At 29.8% G+C, this 19696-nt stretch overlaps 1 protein-coding gene across 11 annotated transcripts in view; it reads left to right on the top strand.

The window, feature by feature from the left end:
* Positions 1 to 19696, top strand: part of LOC118444761 (venom dipeptidyl peptidase 4) — a 274804-nt gene that overhangs the window by 219817 nt on the left and 35291 nt on the right. For all 11 annotated transcript variants that reach the window (XM_035873339.2, XM_035873345.2, XM_035873340.2 and 8 more), the window contains 2 exons: positions 12126 to 12178; positions 17347 to 17549. In XM_035873339.2, coding sequence (XP_035729232.2) covers positions 12126 to 12178; positions 17347 to 17549 — 256 coding nt within the window. The remainder of the gene's footprint in view (positions 1 to 12125; positions 12179 to 17346; positions 17550 to 19696) is intronic.

The raw sequence follows: 19696 nt of genomic DNA, 5'->3' as shown, positions 1-19696 counted from the left end.
ATTTTATAAATCACTCGCAATATAATGTAATTTTTTGACAAAATAAGATATATTTAGTTAGTATGAATTTGTTTAGAAATATTATTTATAACAAATTGTTAATTAATTATTAACAATATATTGAAAAAATGAAAAAAATTCTGATGATCTTCAATTCTAGTTTCTTTTGTTTCAGAGATATTCCCATGTAAATGCAGGACATGATTATTAATAATGTTTAACAATATTGTTTCTTTGGTAAAAAAAAGTAATTTGTTTATTAATTTTGGAAATCAGATGCAATCTTAATTTCTTTTTCTTTTTTTTTTTTTTGACAAAATAAAGTAACTTTAGTTTGTATGAATTTGTTTATAAAAATTGTTTATAACAAATAGTTAATTAATTATTAAAAATACATTGAAAAATGAAGAAAATTCTGCCCTTTGAAATGGTATTTGATTTAAGTTTTTACGACTTTTAATTCCAAAGATAAAAAGAAGAAGTTTATGTTTAATTGAAATACGAAAATATAAGATCAGTAATGTACGAAATTGAATGATTAAAAATTCGAACTATTTTTTGTCGTATTTTGTTTACTATTACTCTTATTATACTTCAGTCGCATCTCTTTATTGTTTTATTAGTAATATTTAAATTTAAATATCTCCTAAATTAATTAAATTAATTAAACTAATTAAATTAATTTAATTTTTCAGCGATAAATAGGTTTATACTTTTTAATAGAAAATATCGAATTGCATCGACCAATCCGATCAAGAAATGTATTATTTCATTAAAAGAAAAAAAAGAAAAAAAAAAAAAGGAAAAATACAATTGATTTAAATAGTGCAAAATAATTATTACTATCATATTATAAAACTTCTCCGTATCATAGAACTTCTGTAAATAATATTTCTCTATATTTCTCAAAAGAATTCATGATGATTAAAATAATTTCTTCGTCCCGTGTACTGCGACCATAATTCGTTCTTTTTCTTTTTTTCGTTTCATTAAATATGTAACATTATTATTTAAATATCGTGTTATTAATTATAATATTACGGTCGTTGAATTATTACTTATCTTGCACTGACTCAAGTACACGAAGAAAAGTATTTTTCGAATGTAAAAAAATGATTCAACTCACGAACGTTGAAATATTCGTATTCGCCATACGATGGTAATCGACGAAAACGACAGAAAACGTCGATGTTCGGAAACGAGCAGGCACCCAGCTCCCGTCGCCGGCTGTGACGAACGCTTAAAAAATGACCGGTCATCTGCACTCGAAGTCTATTCACCCGGTATCCCCATGCCCGCGAGCTTCAATGCCAGCACTACGAAGAATTAATCCGAAGCTTAACGTACATTAAAGCGCTCTGACATGCGACCTTTCATGCGTCACGTGCGAAAGCTCGATCTCTATAATACTTGGCATTATCCCCACTTCTTCATTTCTAACAAATTCGATCAATTTGTATTTAATATATATATATATATATATATATATATATATATATATATATATATGTACGGATGTAATATGAGAAAAATAAAATTGTATATATATATATATATATATATATATATATATATATATATAAAGAAAAAAAGGAAGAAAAAGTAATAGTAAAATTTCGTGCTTATGATCTCCGCTTAAGTATAACAAAAAAGAAAAAAAGAAAAAAAAAAAAAGTAAAAACAAAAAATCTTTGGAAACGTAGAAACATAGGATAACAGCTGCAGGATATCGTCTCGTGTATAAAAAAAATATATATTTTCTATTCCTACTGACAAAATATTTGTCCTGAAATTGTTGGCTTCCGGTTTTGATACACACGAATGAACCCTTACGTGGTTTTAAAACCGCAACGCGTATTCGTGGCGCAAGCAAAAACTTTTTCTGTATTATATTAAAAAAATTTTTCATCCACGTTTCTCACAGATAAAATTTGTATCATCGCGTAAACAATATCGCAAACGTTTATGGAACTTTATTAATATGCAAAAAAAAAAAAAATAATAAACATTATTTTCGTCATCGTTGTTGCCCGCAAAGAATATTATTTTTATTTATCACTATTTACATCGAGTATTTTTCTTTTAAAATCGATCATTATAAAGAATAAAGGAAATATTAATATTATTAATTCTCTGAGAATGTTTATATCATCGTTCACGTTTAATTCACTACAATTAAGATTAATCAAAATTTCTTTTGAAATTTCTCTATCATAGATGCCATCAAAGATTCGATTAATCGGATATTCTGAAAAATTATTCTTCTCTTAAATTCTATCATCCAACTCGTTTAACTCCCCATACAATGAATGTATTTATATCTCTTTCTCTCTCTCTCTCTCTCTCTCTCTCTCTCTCTCTCTCTCTCTCTCTCTCTCTCTCTCTCTTTCTCGTTTTCTGTTCTCGCACATTTAATCTATCGATAAATGAAGAAATTCGTAATAGTATTAAAGAATGAAATACGTTAAATATTATTCACCAAAGTTTTAAATAAGAACGTAATTATCTCGTGTATATTACGTTTATACTTAATTTAATTAATAAATAAAACTTATATATTTATAAAATATAAGTTTATAAAATATAAGTTTATAAAATATATAAGTTTTATAAGAACTTATTTATTAATAAATAAAATTAATAAATAAAACTTAATAAACTTACGTTTATATTTAATTTAATTTTGAAAACTAAATTACAAAAGTTCAACAAAATTTGACAATGATAAATTAAGATTTTAAAAATAAATGATAATAACAAATGGACGAAAAATATAAATCAAAGGACACGAACACGAGATATAGATGTTCTATTAATTTAGTTATCGATATTGTAATAATAATAATGATAACCATTGACTATTGAAAGCGCTATTATGTACTCCAATTGAAGGAATTATTCTATGACACTGTCGAAAAACAATCGTCTCTAATGGGAACTTAAAACTTGACTTCCTGTAGTTCCTATCGTTAAAACATGTTACAGAAACTTAAATTATTGGATCTAAACAAAAGAAAATGAAAAGAATAGTTGGATTATAGATCGAATAAATATCAAAGATTAGAAAATCTTTAAATTTATATTATCTATAATAATCAAATGTGTATTTTTAAATGATGAATATAGAAATATAGAAGAAAAAATAATTCAATTGAAGTTATCGTCAAGTTTTGATATAATAATTCTATCTTGAAAACAAACGTTTCAAGTTAAATATAAATTAGATATAGTAAAGACTAGTACTTTTAGTAAGTCAACATCTTTTCACGGTAAACTTAAGCTTCAATTCTGTTCCTTTACGTAGGATTATGTGTATTTCATCGAAGTTTCTTTCAACGGGAGAGTAATTTTAAGTGACTTTGAAATTTATGTGATTCCAACTTCACAGAAAGAAGTTTTAATCTGGGATAAATGGACTATGAAAAAGAGTTTGCTCTCTGACATTCACCGTCTTTCTTTCTATATCAAATATATTAACTTTACAATTGTCACTTAAAACAATTTAACGCAAACAAAGTTACATTTCGTCGACGTATTCATGGCGTAAAATAAGCAAATTATTAAACAAATTTGGATAATCGTATTAAAAAAATATAATTGAAATTCAAATTGAATTTTTGACGTTTTCTATTTTAACGGAGCATTTAATTAATGGTTTTATCAAAGAGATTCCTGAATATTCGAAAAGAGAAACACGAGATGGTTATCGACTCAAATATCACATAGCAGTCAGCAATAATCGAAAACACTCGGCCCGTACTCAATAAAGGTTGAAGATTAGTATGCGTATGCTGATACAGGAGGTCGAAGGCTCGTGCATCTGGCACTTCGTGATTTAAAGGTGAGACTACATTTCGGTGGGCCAAAATTTTCGATACTCGCGGCAAATCATCTTGAAATTACAGCTGCAACGGTCAGCCTCAGGTATCTTTCATACAAAATTAACGATAATCCATTTGAGCTTTGTTAAATTATGAATACCATCTATGATCGTGACCATGAATATAATTCCGTATTAAAGGATTATTCCTTTCCAAAACAAAATGAAAAAGACAATATTAAAAATAAAACAATTTGCTTCAATAGAGTTTCTTTAATAGATCATCATTCATCAAATTAATTTTTTTTATTAAATCGATTAACGATAAACTAACAATGATAAGATTTAATGTTTTTTTAATTTCACACGTGCATGTGAAATACTATGCCTGGTGTAATTTCGATCGAACAAACACGTTGTCTTCATTAATTTTGATAATTAACAAACAATTTTGGTTCTCGTTCGATTGAATTATTCATTTTCAATATCTTCTCACGAACATTGCATTATAGAATATAATAGAATTAATTTTCATCAAAATTAATTCAAAGGGTAATAAAATTTGTTCTATCTAGCCACCCTATTAGTTAAAATTATTTAATAATTTGTTACGAATCATTTATTATATGTTATTTTCGTAAACCATTAATATCACGTAAAATCATACATTTATCATCACTAATTTTCTTGTAAATAATTTTCAAATTAATTTCTTATTAATAAATGTATCAATAAATTTTCATATTTATTTAAAAATACACATTTATATTTTTCATTAATTATTAATTATTGATTTTTATTTGGATTTATTTAATATTAAGATATTACTAGATATGTATTGGGATGTATAATAAAATGTAAATTAGATGAAAAGGAAACCTTTTACCTAAGAAGATGCCAACTTATACGCTATTAATGGTTCCTGATACATAACAACCTTACATTATATTTTTTCTCATCGTAGTTAGTTTCCTTTAACTTGTCTCGGAAGCAAACAATTTATGTCATACCTTTCTCTTATCCTTTCCACCTCTACATCGACCTTGGAATCTAGCCAACCGAGAACGAATGAACCGATGTACATTCATTTCGTTGAGAATTAAGTATAACTCGTGCAAAAGGATTCGCGAAAAATTAAAATATATATATCTATGATATTTATCGAGAATATTCTTTAAGAAATATTTTGATATGACATCGTATAAAATAATGAATCGAAAAAATGTTTATGTAAAATATTCACGTATATCTAATAAAAAAAAAATTCTATTCTGAATTATTTCCTCTGATTGTTTTTCTATTATACTATTTATATAATATCTGACTCTTTTTTTCTTTTTTACTTTTTTTGTTTATCTAACATAGAATCGACTTAATGAATAATTTTTGTTATATTTTAATATACGAAAGAAATATGACATATGCATATGGAGAGATAATATTGAATGAACATAACGTTACAAAATGATAACATAGAAATGCTTACACAATGAAATTGAACGTAATGAATGAACAACGTAATGCGTATCGTCCTTATCTACTTAATCTGTTTCATTTGCGAAAAGCTGCAAATTCGAAACGGCGAATCGATCGTACGCGATAATAGACCAAATAAGCAAACGACCAAACTTATTATCGTTTGTATCTATGTATTTACCTATTTGGTTTCTCGACAATTCATTATTTTCTGCTTAAATAAAATCATTTTGATTTAGAAAATGTTTCTACACGTTCTACACGGGTCACTCATTTCAAATCGTTATTTGAACGTAGATACTTTTTATTTACTGTCAAATAAATTCGTTAATTGCTTTAGATCAAGAGTTAATAGAATTTACAATAGAATAATGTTGAAAGAGTTCGTTATCTTTTTTTGAGACCAATTTTATGTAATAAATGTTTCACGGATATATATATATATATTTTTTTTTTTTTTTTTATCGAAACGAATGGATTTTCCATGTTGCGAATAATATTTCCTGTGATAAAAAGAAAATTTTACATATTATCACGCAATATTATTCTTTTCATCCATCAAGAGACGTCACATGTATTGATTTTCAAAATGAATTTCATCGAAATATTATTAAAATTTATAATACCCCTCTATGACAACCACAATATAATTCTATCTCGTATTAAACGAATTTTACGAAATAAATATAATTATGTATTATGGACAACACGTGAGATTTTATTTTCATCACTTTAAAGATTACGAGAACAACGTTAAATGGAGGCTCGTTGTACGAGGCCCTTGTGGTTAGACCGCATTCGCTGAAAACTGGGATTCCGAGGGCGTCGTTAAACAATGCGTCACACAAACGACGCATACTCTTCTATAAAATAGTTTCGCCTATGCCTGCTTCCCTTTGCCATTTCGTACCAAACGTTTTATTTAGACCCTCTTCACTAAGGTAGATTCACTTCACGTGGCTTCGTATGGCTTCTCGGTTTCTGAGTTATTTCGTACGGACTCGTTGATTTCTTTTTTTTTTATCTTTTTCTTTCTTCTTTTTTCCTTTTTTTATTTATTTATTTTTTTTTATTTTTACTTCTAAACAAATCACAAGTATTAAAAGGCGAGAACGTTTATTTGAAAAATAAATCTCGAAACTCAAAATTTCATAACATAAATTTAATCGTTTAATCCGTAGAATATTGTTGAATTTAACATTGCTTTAATTTTAATTTCGCCGGTATAATTATTTTTATTTTAAATATACATTTCACGTATAGATACGTCATTAATATTTATCATATTATTATATTATAATGATATTAAATAATTAATTATAATCTGTTTTCGATAAATTTCAATATTTATTTCGATAGAAATAATTGAAATTTTATGTTGAAAATTTTACGAGACGAATTGCATTTTTTATACATACAAATTTTATCAAATTTTATAACTTCTATCAAAACCTTCGTTTTATATTTAAGGCGAGACATGAATGCGTCCTGATTTATATGTGTACATTCAAAAACAGAAATATTCAGACATTTTTGAAATTGAATAACTTGTTTTAGTCTACATTAAGTGTTCTGTATTTTGAAGTAGATAATATGAAGAAATTAGTGTGTTATATGAAACATGTTTAGAATGTTAATTAAATGCTTCTTATTGTTAAATCTTTTTCATTCAAAAAAAAAAAGAAAAAAAAAAAAAGAAAAAGAAAAATAAACTTTGTTTCAAGTCTTCTTTATCGTAAAAGTCGAATAAATATATTTTGTGGATCTACTTATTTTATATGCATTCTGTAAATATCGACTAATCTCATCGATTAATTAGTCTCAAACAAAATAAAAATACAATTCAAAATACAATTCAAAATATTTCATGCAATTTAATAAAAAAAAAAAAAAAATTATACGATTTAAAAGAGCGTCTAACAAATTTTTATGATCAATTATATAAAACATTCGAGGTAAAAGCATCGCAACGATCAACAGAGTAATGTCAAATACAATATATACGCGAATAATTCCACAAACGAAAATTACAGATCTTTTCAAATAAAATAATACGCGTCATAGTAACGTATCACGTGTCTCGTTGTTCAACTTGAACTAATAAAAAAAATATGCGTAAAATGATGTTAAATAAAAATATGCGTTCTTTTACAATAATTTTCAATAAGGAGTCATAATGTTATTACATATTTCATAATACAAGTTGATTATATCAAAAGGATTATATTTATTAATTATCGTTAAAAATAAAAATTTATCTATTAGTTATTACAATAACTGATTATAATTTATGTTAACAAGCAATGTAATAAAATTTCTCTGTTTACATTTAAATGTTTTATTTAAATTGAACGAGTATACCTATTCGATTTCAAAAACGAAGAATGAATGTAACGAGACCAGGTGGATTCAGAATCGAGGGAGAAAAAAAAGAAAGAGAGAAAAAGAGAAAAAGAAAGAGATAGATGAGAGAGTTGTGTTGGAAAAAGAGACAGAAATAACTGCGATGCTCCGTTAAACATTACTGGTCGACTCTGTGGTCGTTTGTTCGACGAATTTGAAAACTAACCATGCTTGATATGCGAATGGGGAATGAACGAATATCACCATGAAATTTCTTAAATCACATAGATAGTTATTTAACAAAACTTCCAGTATAGCCCTATAATGTTTATTAATTAACGTATGGAGATAATATATTTTTGAGTTCGTTTTGCCTAATAAATGCTCGGAAATTGAGATATTATTTTTTGTTGTGCTTTTTTTCTTTTCTATTTTGTTTTCTTTTTTTTTTTATTTTTGCTTCGCAACCTAGTTTAACGAACGTGTTCGGGACAAGTCCATCGACATTCACCTGCAGGTGATGTTACTCAAATTAAAAGAAGGAAAATAAATTGGAATTGAAAATATGCTTTGTTTAAAAAATTGACTTTATCTTTTCGCTACGCGATGTCACACGAACTTTTCAATTATTCAATGAAAATTTTCATTAAAATAAAAAAAAAAAAAAAAAAAAAAAAAAGAAAGCAAATTGGTTACACGGTATGTATGTGCGGTATTGGTTGTACGATATGTATATATTGGTATGTATGTGCATGTATATACGATTGAAAATTATGCTGTTTTTTTATCTAGAATATCTAAAATCAAAGAGATATACGTAAATGTCGAAAAAGTAAAAAAGATAAAAGAATGGAACGCTTTATACCTTTAGCCGAACATTTTTGGAAAGAAGAGCTTAACTTGAAAACTTGCGAATTTATAGGAAAGGTTCTCGCTCGTCGTCAGGATCGCTCGTGCTTTTGATAACCGAATTCTCCGTGTAATGTAAAAAAAGATCGGAATAAGGATGAAAGATATGACGGTGGACACGAAACGATATGACCGTCATTCGCAAAAGGTCGTAGAAAAATACTGATAGTAAACCTTCTTTTATATTAGAATATCGATAGAGCTGTTGCTGCACAAAAATGAATAAATAATATATAAAATTTTTATATTATGTATAATATATATATATATATATATATATATATATATATATATATATAATATAAACATTTTCTGTTAGAGAATGAATAATTCTCTTTAGATTAATAATACATATTAAAATAACATATATAAGATAAGGTATATACGCATATCTGTACATGTGTGTATATGATGTAAATTATTTTGTTTAAACATTTATGTATATATATATATATATTAACCAATTATATTAAATTATACTTTCGTATAAAATCTTACAAATCAATAAAGTTGAATAAATCATATCGTTACAAATTATTAAATATTATTAATATTTCGTAATACGAATGGTACAAGGATATCATCACAGATTCGAGAGTATTCCACTGATAGAATTCCCAATAGGTTGCAGACAAACTTTCGACGTATCTTTCCAATATATTATTAATAGTTTCGAAGAAGGATGCACGTGTTTGGAATTGTATATCGCAAAGTATGAACCTACCATTACGTTTAACGCATCGACAATCGTGGTTATATTATCGAATATCTTTTCTACTTCGAGTTCTTAAACAGACACGATACTTATAATAGAAACTGTACGACAAACTTTATTATAATCTCGCATTATTCTCTTCTTGGCTACCATTCGAAGAATGGATTATTAAAACTTTTATTTAACAAGTGGAATAAACAAATTTTCTATAGAATTTTATATATATTTAATTAAACTTAAAGAAAGAAACAATTTAATTTAACTTTTGTACACATTTAAATACAACGCATGTTTTTTTATAATTATTTTAAAAACATATAAATATATATATATATATATATATATATATATATATATATATCAGTTTTATCATTAAGATAAACCATTAATAACTCTAACATTATTCTCTAACGTTCGTTATAAGAATCGATCATTTATCTTACAAGACAAAGAGATCTGAAGAAACTCTCTAACGGGAAAATCGTTAAACGAGATAAGAAAACCGTACCGTGTATCACCGTATCGGCAATCTTACTTGAACTATGGAGCCCTTAGCAATAAAAGTGGAACACTCGATAGCAGCACCTTTCTGAAAAGCCACAAACGAAGAAATATATCTACTTCCTTTCTATTTCTCTCTGTCTGTCTGTCTGTCTGTCTGTCTGTCTGCCTTTCTCTCCCCCCCCCTTTTCTACCCCCACTCCCTCTTCTCTCTCTTTTTCTCTCAAGTTTGCTCTCACGCTCATGTGAGTAGGTCGTAAAGCAAGCTCCAGTAGAACTTTTATTGGGAAAACGTTAGCGTCGATACATATTCGATTTTAGACGAACGGATAGCAGAATAGTGGGGATAGTAGGGATGGTGGAGTTGAGGATGAGGGGTATAAGGGGTTGTGGTAACAGAACGAGCGTGCTTACAAATACCTTTCCTCCCGTTTTGAATTTCAATGCCGTCCGAACACAACGTCGTCTAACCGATCGATCGATCGACGATCCATCGCACGAGCGCTGTCTACATTTTCCTAGCTATGTGAATATAAAAGAGAACGCGAGACTGAAAATAGACGCCGTCGTCGCCTTTTTGCATGCTTGGAAAGGATGACGATTGAAAAATTCAACAAACTGAATCGATTCCTTTCTATTATTTTCTATTTTTTTTTTGTTTTTGTTTTTATTTGCTTTCTTTTCCCTTTTTTTTTTTTTTTATTATTTTACCCGATCATCAACGGAAAGTTCGCTTGTTAAAAAGTTTCTGATAGATCTATCAAATTGCTCGATTTCAGAATGAATAAAAATGAAATGCGTTTTAAGAAAAACGAAATCGTGATTTATTAGTTTCCGTTTGGTCATTCGAATTTTTATTAAATAGATTCGATTTAAAAATATCTTACAAATCTTTCTACGAAATTTAATTTTCATACGAAGATAAAGTAAATTATTATTAAAAATAAGAATTTTTATAATAATATTTATAATCTCAATACATTGAAATCATTTTTACATCGAATTAGTATTCGAATCACTCATGAATGTTACACACGTTAGACTTTAGCATACCATTTTCAATCAATCGAGGAGATTTTCTATAGAATTCTCATAATTCCACGTGCGAATAGTCGAAAAGGCGAGAAACGACGATACGATACGAAAATGAGCATCGATCTACACACGTGTTCTAGGCCGCGTTTATACGCGGTCATGCATTTCACAGAATCGAGGTAGCCTCGAATGCGTGAAAATGGCGTTATTCCGATCTTATCGGTCGGTCCGCTTGATTTATGATCGAGTCCTGAAAGAGTTAATGGAGGCAAAATAGCGTGGAGACCACCATGAATCGTTTCGTATCGAAACGAGCACTATCGATGCTCTCCGTTTTGATGGTGAACGTCGTTTGGTACACCATTCCCTATATTCCCTATCCCATTCTCTCCTCCCCCCCTCTCTCTCTCTTCTCTGTTTCACTCTAACACCTCGTTCGAACATAATTTATGATCGAGATGTAACTGTTAATCATTAACCGATCGTAGAAATCCCCGAACGATTTATCGCAGTTCCCTTTGGGGAAAAAAAAACTATGGCTTTATCCAGAAGCTTGAAATTTTTCAGAAAGTTAAATGGCGAAAAGTTATGAAGAAAGTGTTACTGTAACTAGTAGTACTAGTAATAGTAATAGTAATAATAGTAGTAATAGTAGTAGTAGTAGTACTAGTAGTAGTAGTAGTGGTAGTAATAGTAACTAGAAATTAAATTTATCTATTTTTTTTTTATGATGGAAACGATATCAAATGTTCGTACGTTTTTTTTACATCTGTTGGAAAACAACGTAAAAGTATACAAAGTTTATAGCGTATGTTGATATTCTATGATGAATCATTTAAAACCATATGAAACTAAATATTAATAAATTCCTTACGTATTCCTTTCTTTAGTTCTTTTGAAATTTTAATAAATTCATGAGAAACATCATAATTCATGTTCACTTATAGATTAGTTCATTGTATAATAAATAATTCGTTCGAATTTTTTAAATGTTAACATTCCTCCAATTTTCCTAATTGGCATTATATACATTGACTAAGAAAATAAATTTCTATTATCGGTTTACAATTTATTTAAGATATCCTTATTAAAGATATGTTCCTTATACTCCTACATAGAATTCTGTTGACGAAAGAATATAACTTACCTCTCTTTCTCTTTCTCTCCCTCTTTCTCTCTCCCTCAATTTTCTTGCTCTTCTTGTCCTTATTCTATCCCTCGATCTCTCGCTCTTTTCCCAAGTTCTCCTCGTTAAAATCGTTCTCTTGGCGTCTTTGTTACCAGTAGCAGGCTCATAACAAGTAACCCGTTTACTTCTTGTTACAGCTATACCGGCACACATACCTGGCCGAATACAAGATCGTGAACCTGAAGACTCTGTAAGTAAACGAGCCATGCCTTGAGGGCGTTTACGATAATCATATCTCAGACTTATTCCCGTGGTCGAGTTTGGATTTGCATTTTAATCTTACATTCTCTTAGCGTTCTCCTAAGCTAGAACGAGATGAAAAAGGATAGGAAGAGAGAATGTTAGACAGAGAGAGAGAGAGAGAGAGAGAGACAGAGGAGAGCTAGAGAGAAGAGTAAGAGACATGGAAGCCTAAGGCGTACGCTAGGAAAAGCCTGTAGCGTAGAAATTACAAACTGTGTGGGAATTTAATCCTAGCGTCGTCTTACCATCACCCTTATCCGTTACACTTTCTACATTGAAAGAAAGAAAGAGAGAGAGAGAGTGAGAGAGTAGTTTCCTTCGCAGATTTGAACGTTAACTCAGCATTTAAAGAACCCTTATATCACGGCGAAAGTAAGCACTTTGCCACGTTGTTATTTTCTTTTCTCTCTCTCTCTCTCTCTCTCTCTCTCTCTCTTTTGCTTCTCTCTCTTTCAAGTATTTAAGAAAAATGAAAAAGAGAAAAGGAATGAGGGAGAGTTCGGAGACAATCGGAAGATTCGGAAATAAAATTACTTGCGAGAGAAAGAGAGACAAAGAAACGTGCGCGAGAAAGAGAGAGAGAGAGAGAGAGAGAGAAAGAGAGAAAGGAAAAGAACAGAACAATTTGCAATGTAATAGATGAAGTAGATTTTTTAATGGGTTTAATTTCTCTCCAAGGAGACGAGCGTGGTTTAGTTGGAAAGAACCGAAAAGGGTAAGGAGATATAAAGAGGGTAGAAACCGCGGGAAAGTTCAATTCTCGAAGGTCTTGCAGCACTATATCGTCGGTTTAACCGTTGAAAACTTTCCTTCGAGCATACCAACGTAAATTCACTACCCCTTTACTCTTTTCCCTTTCTTTCTTTTTTTTTCTCTTAAAGCTCGATTAATCCACTCTAACTTCTAATATGTTTACTGTCTCCTCTTCCTTCGAATAAGTTGCATTAATGTTCTAATGTTTTTAACGATTAATACGATGTAGTATTTTTATAGAAAAAAGAAAAAAAACAGAGGGAGAGAAAACAAGAAAAAAGAAAGAGAGAGAAAGAAAGAACTAAAAATCAAAAAGAAATTTAAATATGCTAAATAATGATAATATAATATTAAAATAAGATAGTATAATAATTTGTTAAGATATATTACATATTCTTATATCATTACGCTTGATGGCATGAAGTAGCGAAATAGGACGCCAAAGACGATGTAAACGGGTCGAATGTTTGTTCGTAACTGACACCTGATGCCTCGTGAAAACATAGAAAGCCATCTGGTTCCACATCCTTTAACGATATTTGTCTCGACATTGTTTACATCGACGAGACTAAATATAACGACAACATAAAATGAAACATTGACTCATCTTATTTTGACGATATGTTTTTATATTAAGGTTCTCTCGACGAACGATTATCTCTGACAACACAGAGCAAGAGAGAGAGAGAGAGAGAGAGAGAGAGAGAGAGAGAGAGAGAGAGAGAGAGCGAGAGCGAGAGAGAGAGAATCACTCGATATTGAAAATTCTTAATTGTAAATATATACTACATTATTTTACATATTATTTAATCGACTCAATTGTTAAATAACTTAGTTAATAATGAACGAAGAGAAAAGTGACAAAGGAACTTTCGTCTAAAAATTTTACCCTCTTTCACTCCTCTCAAATGTTACAATTATGAATTTTATGATGTTCTGTACATATAAAAATATAATTTTTAATAAAAAAAAAAAAAAAGAAAAAAAAGAATATAAAAGAAACGTGCGAGCCATTTTGTAAAATGTACGAGGTATTACTGTCGATAATATTTTGTCTTTGCTCTTTCTCTCTCTCTCTCTCTCTCTCTCTCTCTTAAGTACACAGAAAGTAAGTATAGCATGGGTAGCTTTTGTCAGGGACGAAAGTACCAACGACTTTTCCCCTCGTACTTTCCTACACCTGCACCTACCATAAAGGAACGCCACGGAAGAGAACGTAAACTCTCAACTTTTAAAAATCGTGTTATTTACATTATGTTTTTAATACCTAACCGAGCGTAGTTCGCTTTCTCTACTTCTTTTGTAGAAAACTTGGACTTTTCCGTGGCCCTTTTGTCAACTTTTTTCCATGTGCACGCGAACAAACGAACAACCTAGCTAGCTAGCTAGCGCGAAAAGCGTTATCACTGTACTACAAAAGCACCGTTCTCGTTCTTCGGTCCAATGCTCGACTGTAAAGATCGTTTAACAAACTCATACGCATAGTTATAACTTTTTTCGTTACTCGCTCGGTCGAACTGGAACGAGTAATAGAATATTTTTGCCACCTAGTGAACACTTTAATGAATCAAAAATTTCGCGTGTTATCAACTTCGCCGTTTGTTAGGATATAAAAGAGAACGTGAAGATAATCGATCGTAGTTTCGTGAATGTCACGGATGAAAGTCTTTCAGTATTTGCCTAAAAATTATATTATTATTTACTTTGTTTCTTATTGAAGATACGTTGTAATGGCTTTTGAAAAAATTAACAAAAAATATTCCGTATCTCTGATATATAACAATAGTAAGATAAAATTTATATATTTGTTCATTAATAATCCTTTGAAAAGTGATACGTAATTAGAATAAACCACGTAATTTAGACTCGTAAAAAATATACTTATGTAGGAAAAATAATCCGTAAATTTCACTATATTCAACGTTTATCGTGGTGAAGGAGCAAAAAAAAATATTCTTTCTTGAATTAAACGATTTATCAACAAAATATATATATACATATGTATATCTCAAATTGAACATGATTGGTCCTGATATTTCTTTTCTATCGATGAAAAATGATTTATACTAAAGTAGCCATTAAATGTTACGATAGATAAAATTCGATAACCATTATGGTCGTTAGTCCAACGTTTATTATCCGTATAGACGATAAAGTATAAAAGAAAAAAAATGATACCAAGATCTAAGAAAAAGAAGGATAAATTGCAACTTTTAGCCAAGTGGGGATGTTCTCACGATAGATAGAAAACGCGAGCTACCATCGTCGTGTCTCTCCGTGTCGGCATCGTTGTATCCTTGTCGCGAAGTATATATGAAAGGCTCGTATGCACGAAGAACAAAGAACTCATAAGTTCCTTCCGCTTGTATATTTCTCGTGAAAACTGGTTGGTAAGAGAGGCAACTACTATACACGTCTATCATAAACTCGGTTTGTACGTCACATGAATACCGCCGACTTTATTTATGGCCTTTCAAGAAGAAGTTTACCTTTGAACTAGACGAGAAGTAGTAATATCTATGAAGGAACGAGTCAAATTCACGATACGCCCGGATGCGGGTTAGTACCCGGATATCGGCGAATCGTTGTAAAAACTTTTCGTCGATTCTACACGATCAATTTAACGCATTCCAACATGGATATTTCTTAAATTGTGAATATTTTAATAAATTCGTTTCGGATGATAATCAAATAATTTTGTCGAATGAATTTGTACAATAGGTACGATCAAAATATTCGATAGATCAAAATAATCGAAATTTTTTTCATCGAACGAATAGAAGAGGACAATATTTTTTTCTTTTTTAGATTTTTGTCATTTCATTGACGAGTTTAAATATCATCGTGGAAATGTCGATATAACGTTAAAATATCAAAATATCGATAAAATCAAATGATAAATAAGCTACTCTCGTTGTTGGAGTTAAAATTTTTGAAGAAGAATTTTTTGTTAATAATATTTCTAAAATGAACGATAATAATAGGGGATATGTATTTGTGTCATCATTCGATAGATTAATCCTTAAATTTAAAAAACATAACAAGTGCAAATAATTTTGTTCTTTTAATACATAATCTAGTTTTTCTCTATTGCTTGACTATTTCATAAAATGTAATGATTTTTCGACGACACATGACGAAGATATCTTTACCCGAAACGACAATATTCCACGATGATTCGTTCGTTCGAAATAAATCTTTGGAAAGTTTCGAATGGGACGTGGTAGGTGAAAACTCAGCTTCGAGGAATCTAATACCGATGTAGAACGTAGTCAGAAATGATGGTGGCTTGTTTGAAGAATTCATTTTAACTTTCACAACTCGTGATAAAATGTTGTAAACTTTATAGAACGTGCCTTTATAGAATCGTCTTTCTCGCGAAGAAAATCTATTTCTCGAGAAAAAAGATAGAAAAAAAATAAGAATAAAAAAAAAATAAACAAATAAATAAATAAATAAATAAATAAATAAAAATTAAGTTATCGATATATTTGAAATTTTTCTACAAAAATAATTCACTGAGTTACAAAATTGATGAACACGTAGGAACAATTTTTTTTTTATTTTTTTTTTTTTTCCATAAACGTTATCAAACCAATCTATAAAAGGACGCTTTGTTTTATGCTCGAATAAATATCATATTTTCCGCGCATACGTATGAGAGACATCCGAATATTTCATAATATCTTGCGCATTCCTGGCAACCATCGAAGATACTTTCTCGAAGGAAGACGAGTTATTCTCTTTCCTGTTATTTTTCCAAATAATCGGCAAACCAATTCAAAATAAATTACAAAAATATTTGTCGGACTAGAAAAATTGAAATATCTTCAAAGAGTAATCATTAGAGGGAAAAAAAGGGAATCTATAATATTCATAAAATTGTGTAATAAATCAATAGAAAATTTTCATTCGCGAAATAATTTACTCGTTCTCGTTCGAAAAAAAACTCGCATAATGCGACAATTGAAAATTTATTATATTCAAAATCTGTTAAAATAATAATATCTACGAGCAATCTAGAAAAACGAAACAATAATTTAAGCTTCCAAGGTATAACAAATTTTATGACACACTTCTGGCATCACTTTCAGAGCTGTACTATGACTCAAAGATAACGGTCTACGCAATTAAAGCGTCGTTACTCCATGTGCAGTAAAACGTGGCCGCCCGAAATTTTGAGAATGTCGTGCTGGAATGCAATTTCGTGGGAGTCGCGCCAACGATGGCGACGACGTTGACTGTACGGCGACGACCGTGTGCGACAAAACTTCGTTAAGAATAGAAACGTGTAACGACTCTATGAAATAACGACGTAATCACGTTTTCCAAATAAAGTTTCGACAACGGAAATATTTTCAGAACGGAGACGGCATTGATGGCGGCGAATGATTCTGAATCCCTTCAACTTGCGACCTGGGCACCAAGTGGAAACGCTTTGATCTATGTTCATCAGAATAATATCTTCTATCGACTGGAAGCTGAGGTTCCAACAGATTATCAGATAACTGATAGCGGAGTTTTCGGTACGATCTACAATGGCGTACCTGATTGGGTTTACGAAGGTGAGTCGAACTTCTTTTTAATTTAATAATAATAACAATGATGAAAAACTTTGGAACATTTTTGTACTTTTCTTTTGCATTTAAATGATATCATTTTGAAAATATTCATAGTATGAAAAAGATCTCGGAATAAAATAGAAAATATGTTTTACATTCAAATATTAAATTTGTATATTCGCTCATGAAATATTATTTTTATTTATATCAGAAATTTTTTTTCGAATTAAGATAGATTTTTATTTTAACGTTAAGTAACAGAAGTAACCTATTATACTTGTTAGCAGTCTTGCAAAACATTACGAACGAATTAGGCGATATTCCCACGAGACTCCAACGTATAATGATTCCTATCTTATTCCAACCTTCTCTTTTTCTCTCTCTCTCTCTCTCTCTTTCTCTCTCTCTCTCTCTCTCTCTTTTTCTCTCTCTTCTATTTCATCCTCTTTATTATGGAGCTTTAAGTTTCTTCTGATCTTTCAAACATCTATTTACCATGGGATTAATTCGCTATAAAAAGCAAAGAGTAATAAGATTAAAATGATACGTTCCTTTTGAGAAACATCGATTGAAAAAGTAATACTTTCGAGTAAGTGCATTTAAACGGGTAAAGATTTTTTTCTTTTTTTGTTTTATATTTATTTCACTTCTCTATTCCTTTTTTATTATTTCTTTGTTTTTTTTTTTCTTCTTTTATGAAAGAAGAGCATTAAACAGATTGAATGTTTGAGATTGAAATCTGTGATAACGCATCATCGTCACGTTTCTCGACATTTTTAATATTTCTAATGTGTCCGAAATTACTTGACGATACTATATATATATATATACATATGTATATATATATATATATATATATATATATATATATCTATGTAGATACACATTATAAGTTGAATACATGATTCTATATTTTTTTGTTTTTACGTTGGCCATTTTCTCTCTATCGAAAAACCTTTCTTTGTTCTTTCCTTTGTTTCTTTCTTTTTTTAGCCGTCTCGAAGATTTTTGCACCAAGGTATATTTCTATTTCGCATGGAACAATAACGTACGCCATACTATGCACAGGTAGAGAGCATCGTGCCACAGACGGTAATACACATAGCTGATGTTCGGAGAGACATCGCCCGCGTTTGCATATTTCCGGAGCTTTCATCAGCTATGCTCTTTCTAGGTTCCCTCACCTCGCATTTCGTCCTTACCAACAACGTCCCGCATTTCTCTTCTTTCGCTTAGTCGAAACGAATGAAGCGTAAAAATTCATCAGGGAATCCTTGCTTTAGCCGAAAAAAAAAAGAAAAAGAAAATAAAAGAGAGAAAGAGAAAACGTGAAAATTAAAGAACGAAAAGGAAGAATTTGGTTTATTTATCGTTCATCTTAAATCCAAAAGCTATAGAAAAATCGTTCATTCATACGATAAACGATTTATAAAATTACATAATATTATATTTAAGCTTGAATAATATTAAAATGATATAAACAACAAAAATATTAATCAAGAGATTTTTTCCTAAAATAATATAACGAATTTTATTGATCGATATCTTATTTTATTTCACTTTTTAATTTAACTTCAAAAATGATTTCGAAAGAGAAGAATATATTTTGAAATGTATTTTTTATAAATGAAATAACGACTTAATTAGTTGTTTTTCTCGAGAACTGATAAAAAAAGTCAATAACTAGCAAATAAGCCGCTCTAACGTGAGTGTAAAATGAACGTAGAAAAATAACATTTTTGAAGGAGATGCGTAATAGCGTAGGACAAAGCGACAGCATCGTTAAAATTACTTTGTAAATAAATTTTTCGAGCACGTTGTATTCGTCAACGTGCTCGAAAAATTATAATATGGCGAAAGAGGGAAAAGAAGAAATGAAAAAAGAAAAAAAATTGAGGACAAAGGGAAATGAAATGAAACGAATGATAAAGAGATGGGAGAAACCGAGAGAGAGAGAGAGAGAGAGAGAGAGAGAGAGAGAGAGAGAGAGAGAAAGCTTGACTATATCGACAAATGAAAAGAGAAAACTCCAATGTTATAGAGGTAGAATGAACAAGACAAGAAGCAACTTCGAATGTATTTTATTAGATCAAAACCCTTTTTCTCGGAAGGAAAATGCGGCGTCTGCAATAAAAAAGAACGACGAATAA

This window comes from Vespa mandarinia, chromosome 10 (genome assembly GCF_050613455.1).
Source record: "Vespa mandarinia isolate Hongniang chromosome 10, ASM5061345v1, whole genome shotgun sequence".
Taxonomy (NCBI): domain Eukaryota; kingdom Metazoa; phylum Arthropoda; class Insecta; order Hymenoptera; family Vespidae; genus Vespa; species Vespa mandarinia.
Note: the sequence above shows the minus strand (reverse complement) of the source record. Positions and strands in the feature narration are given on the sequence as shown.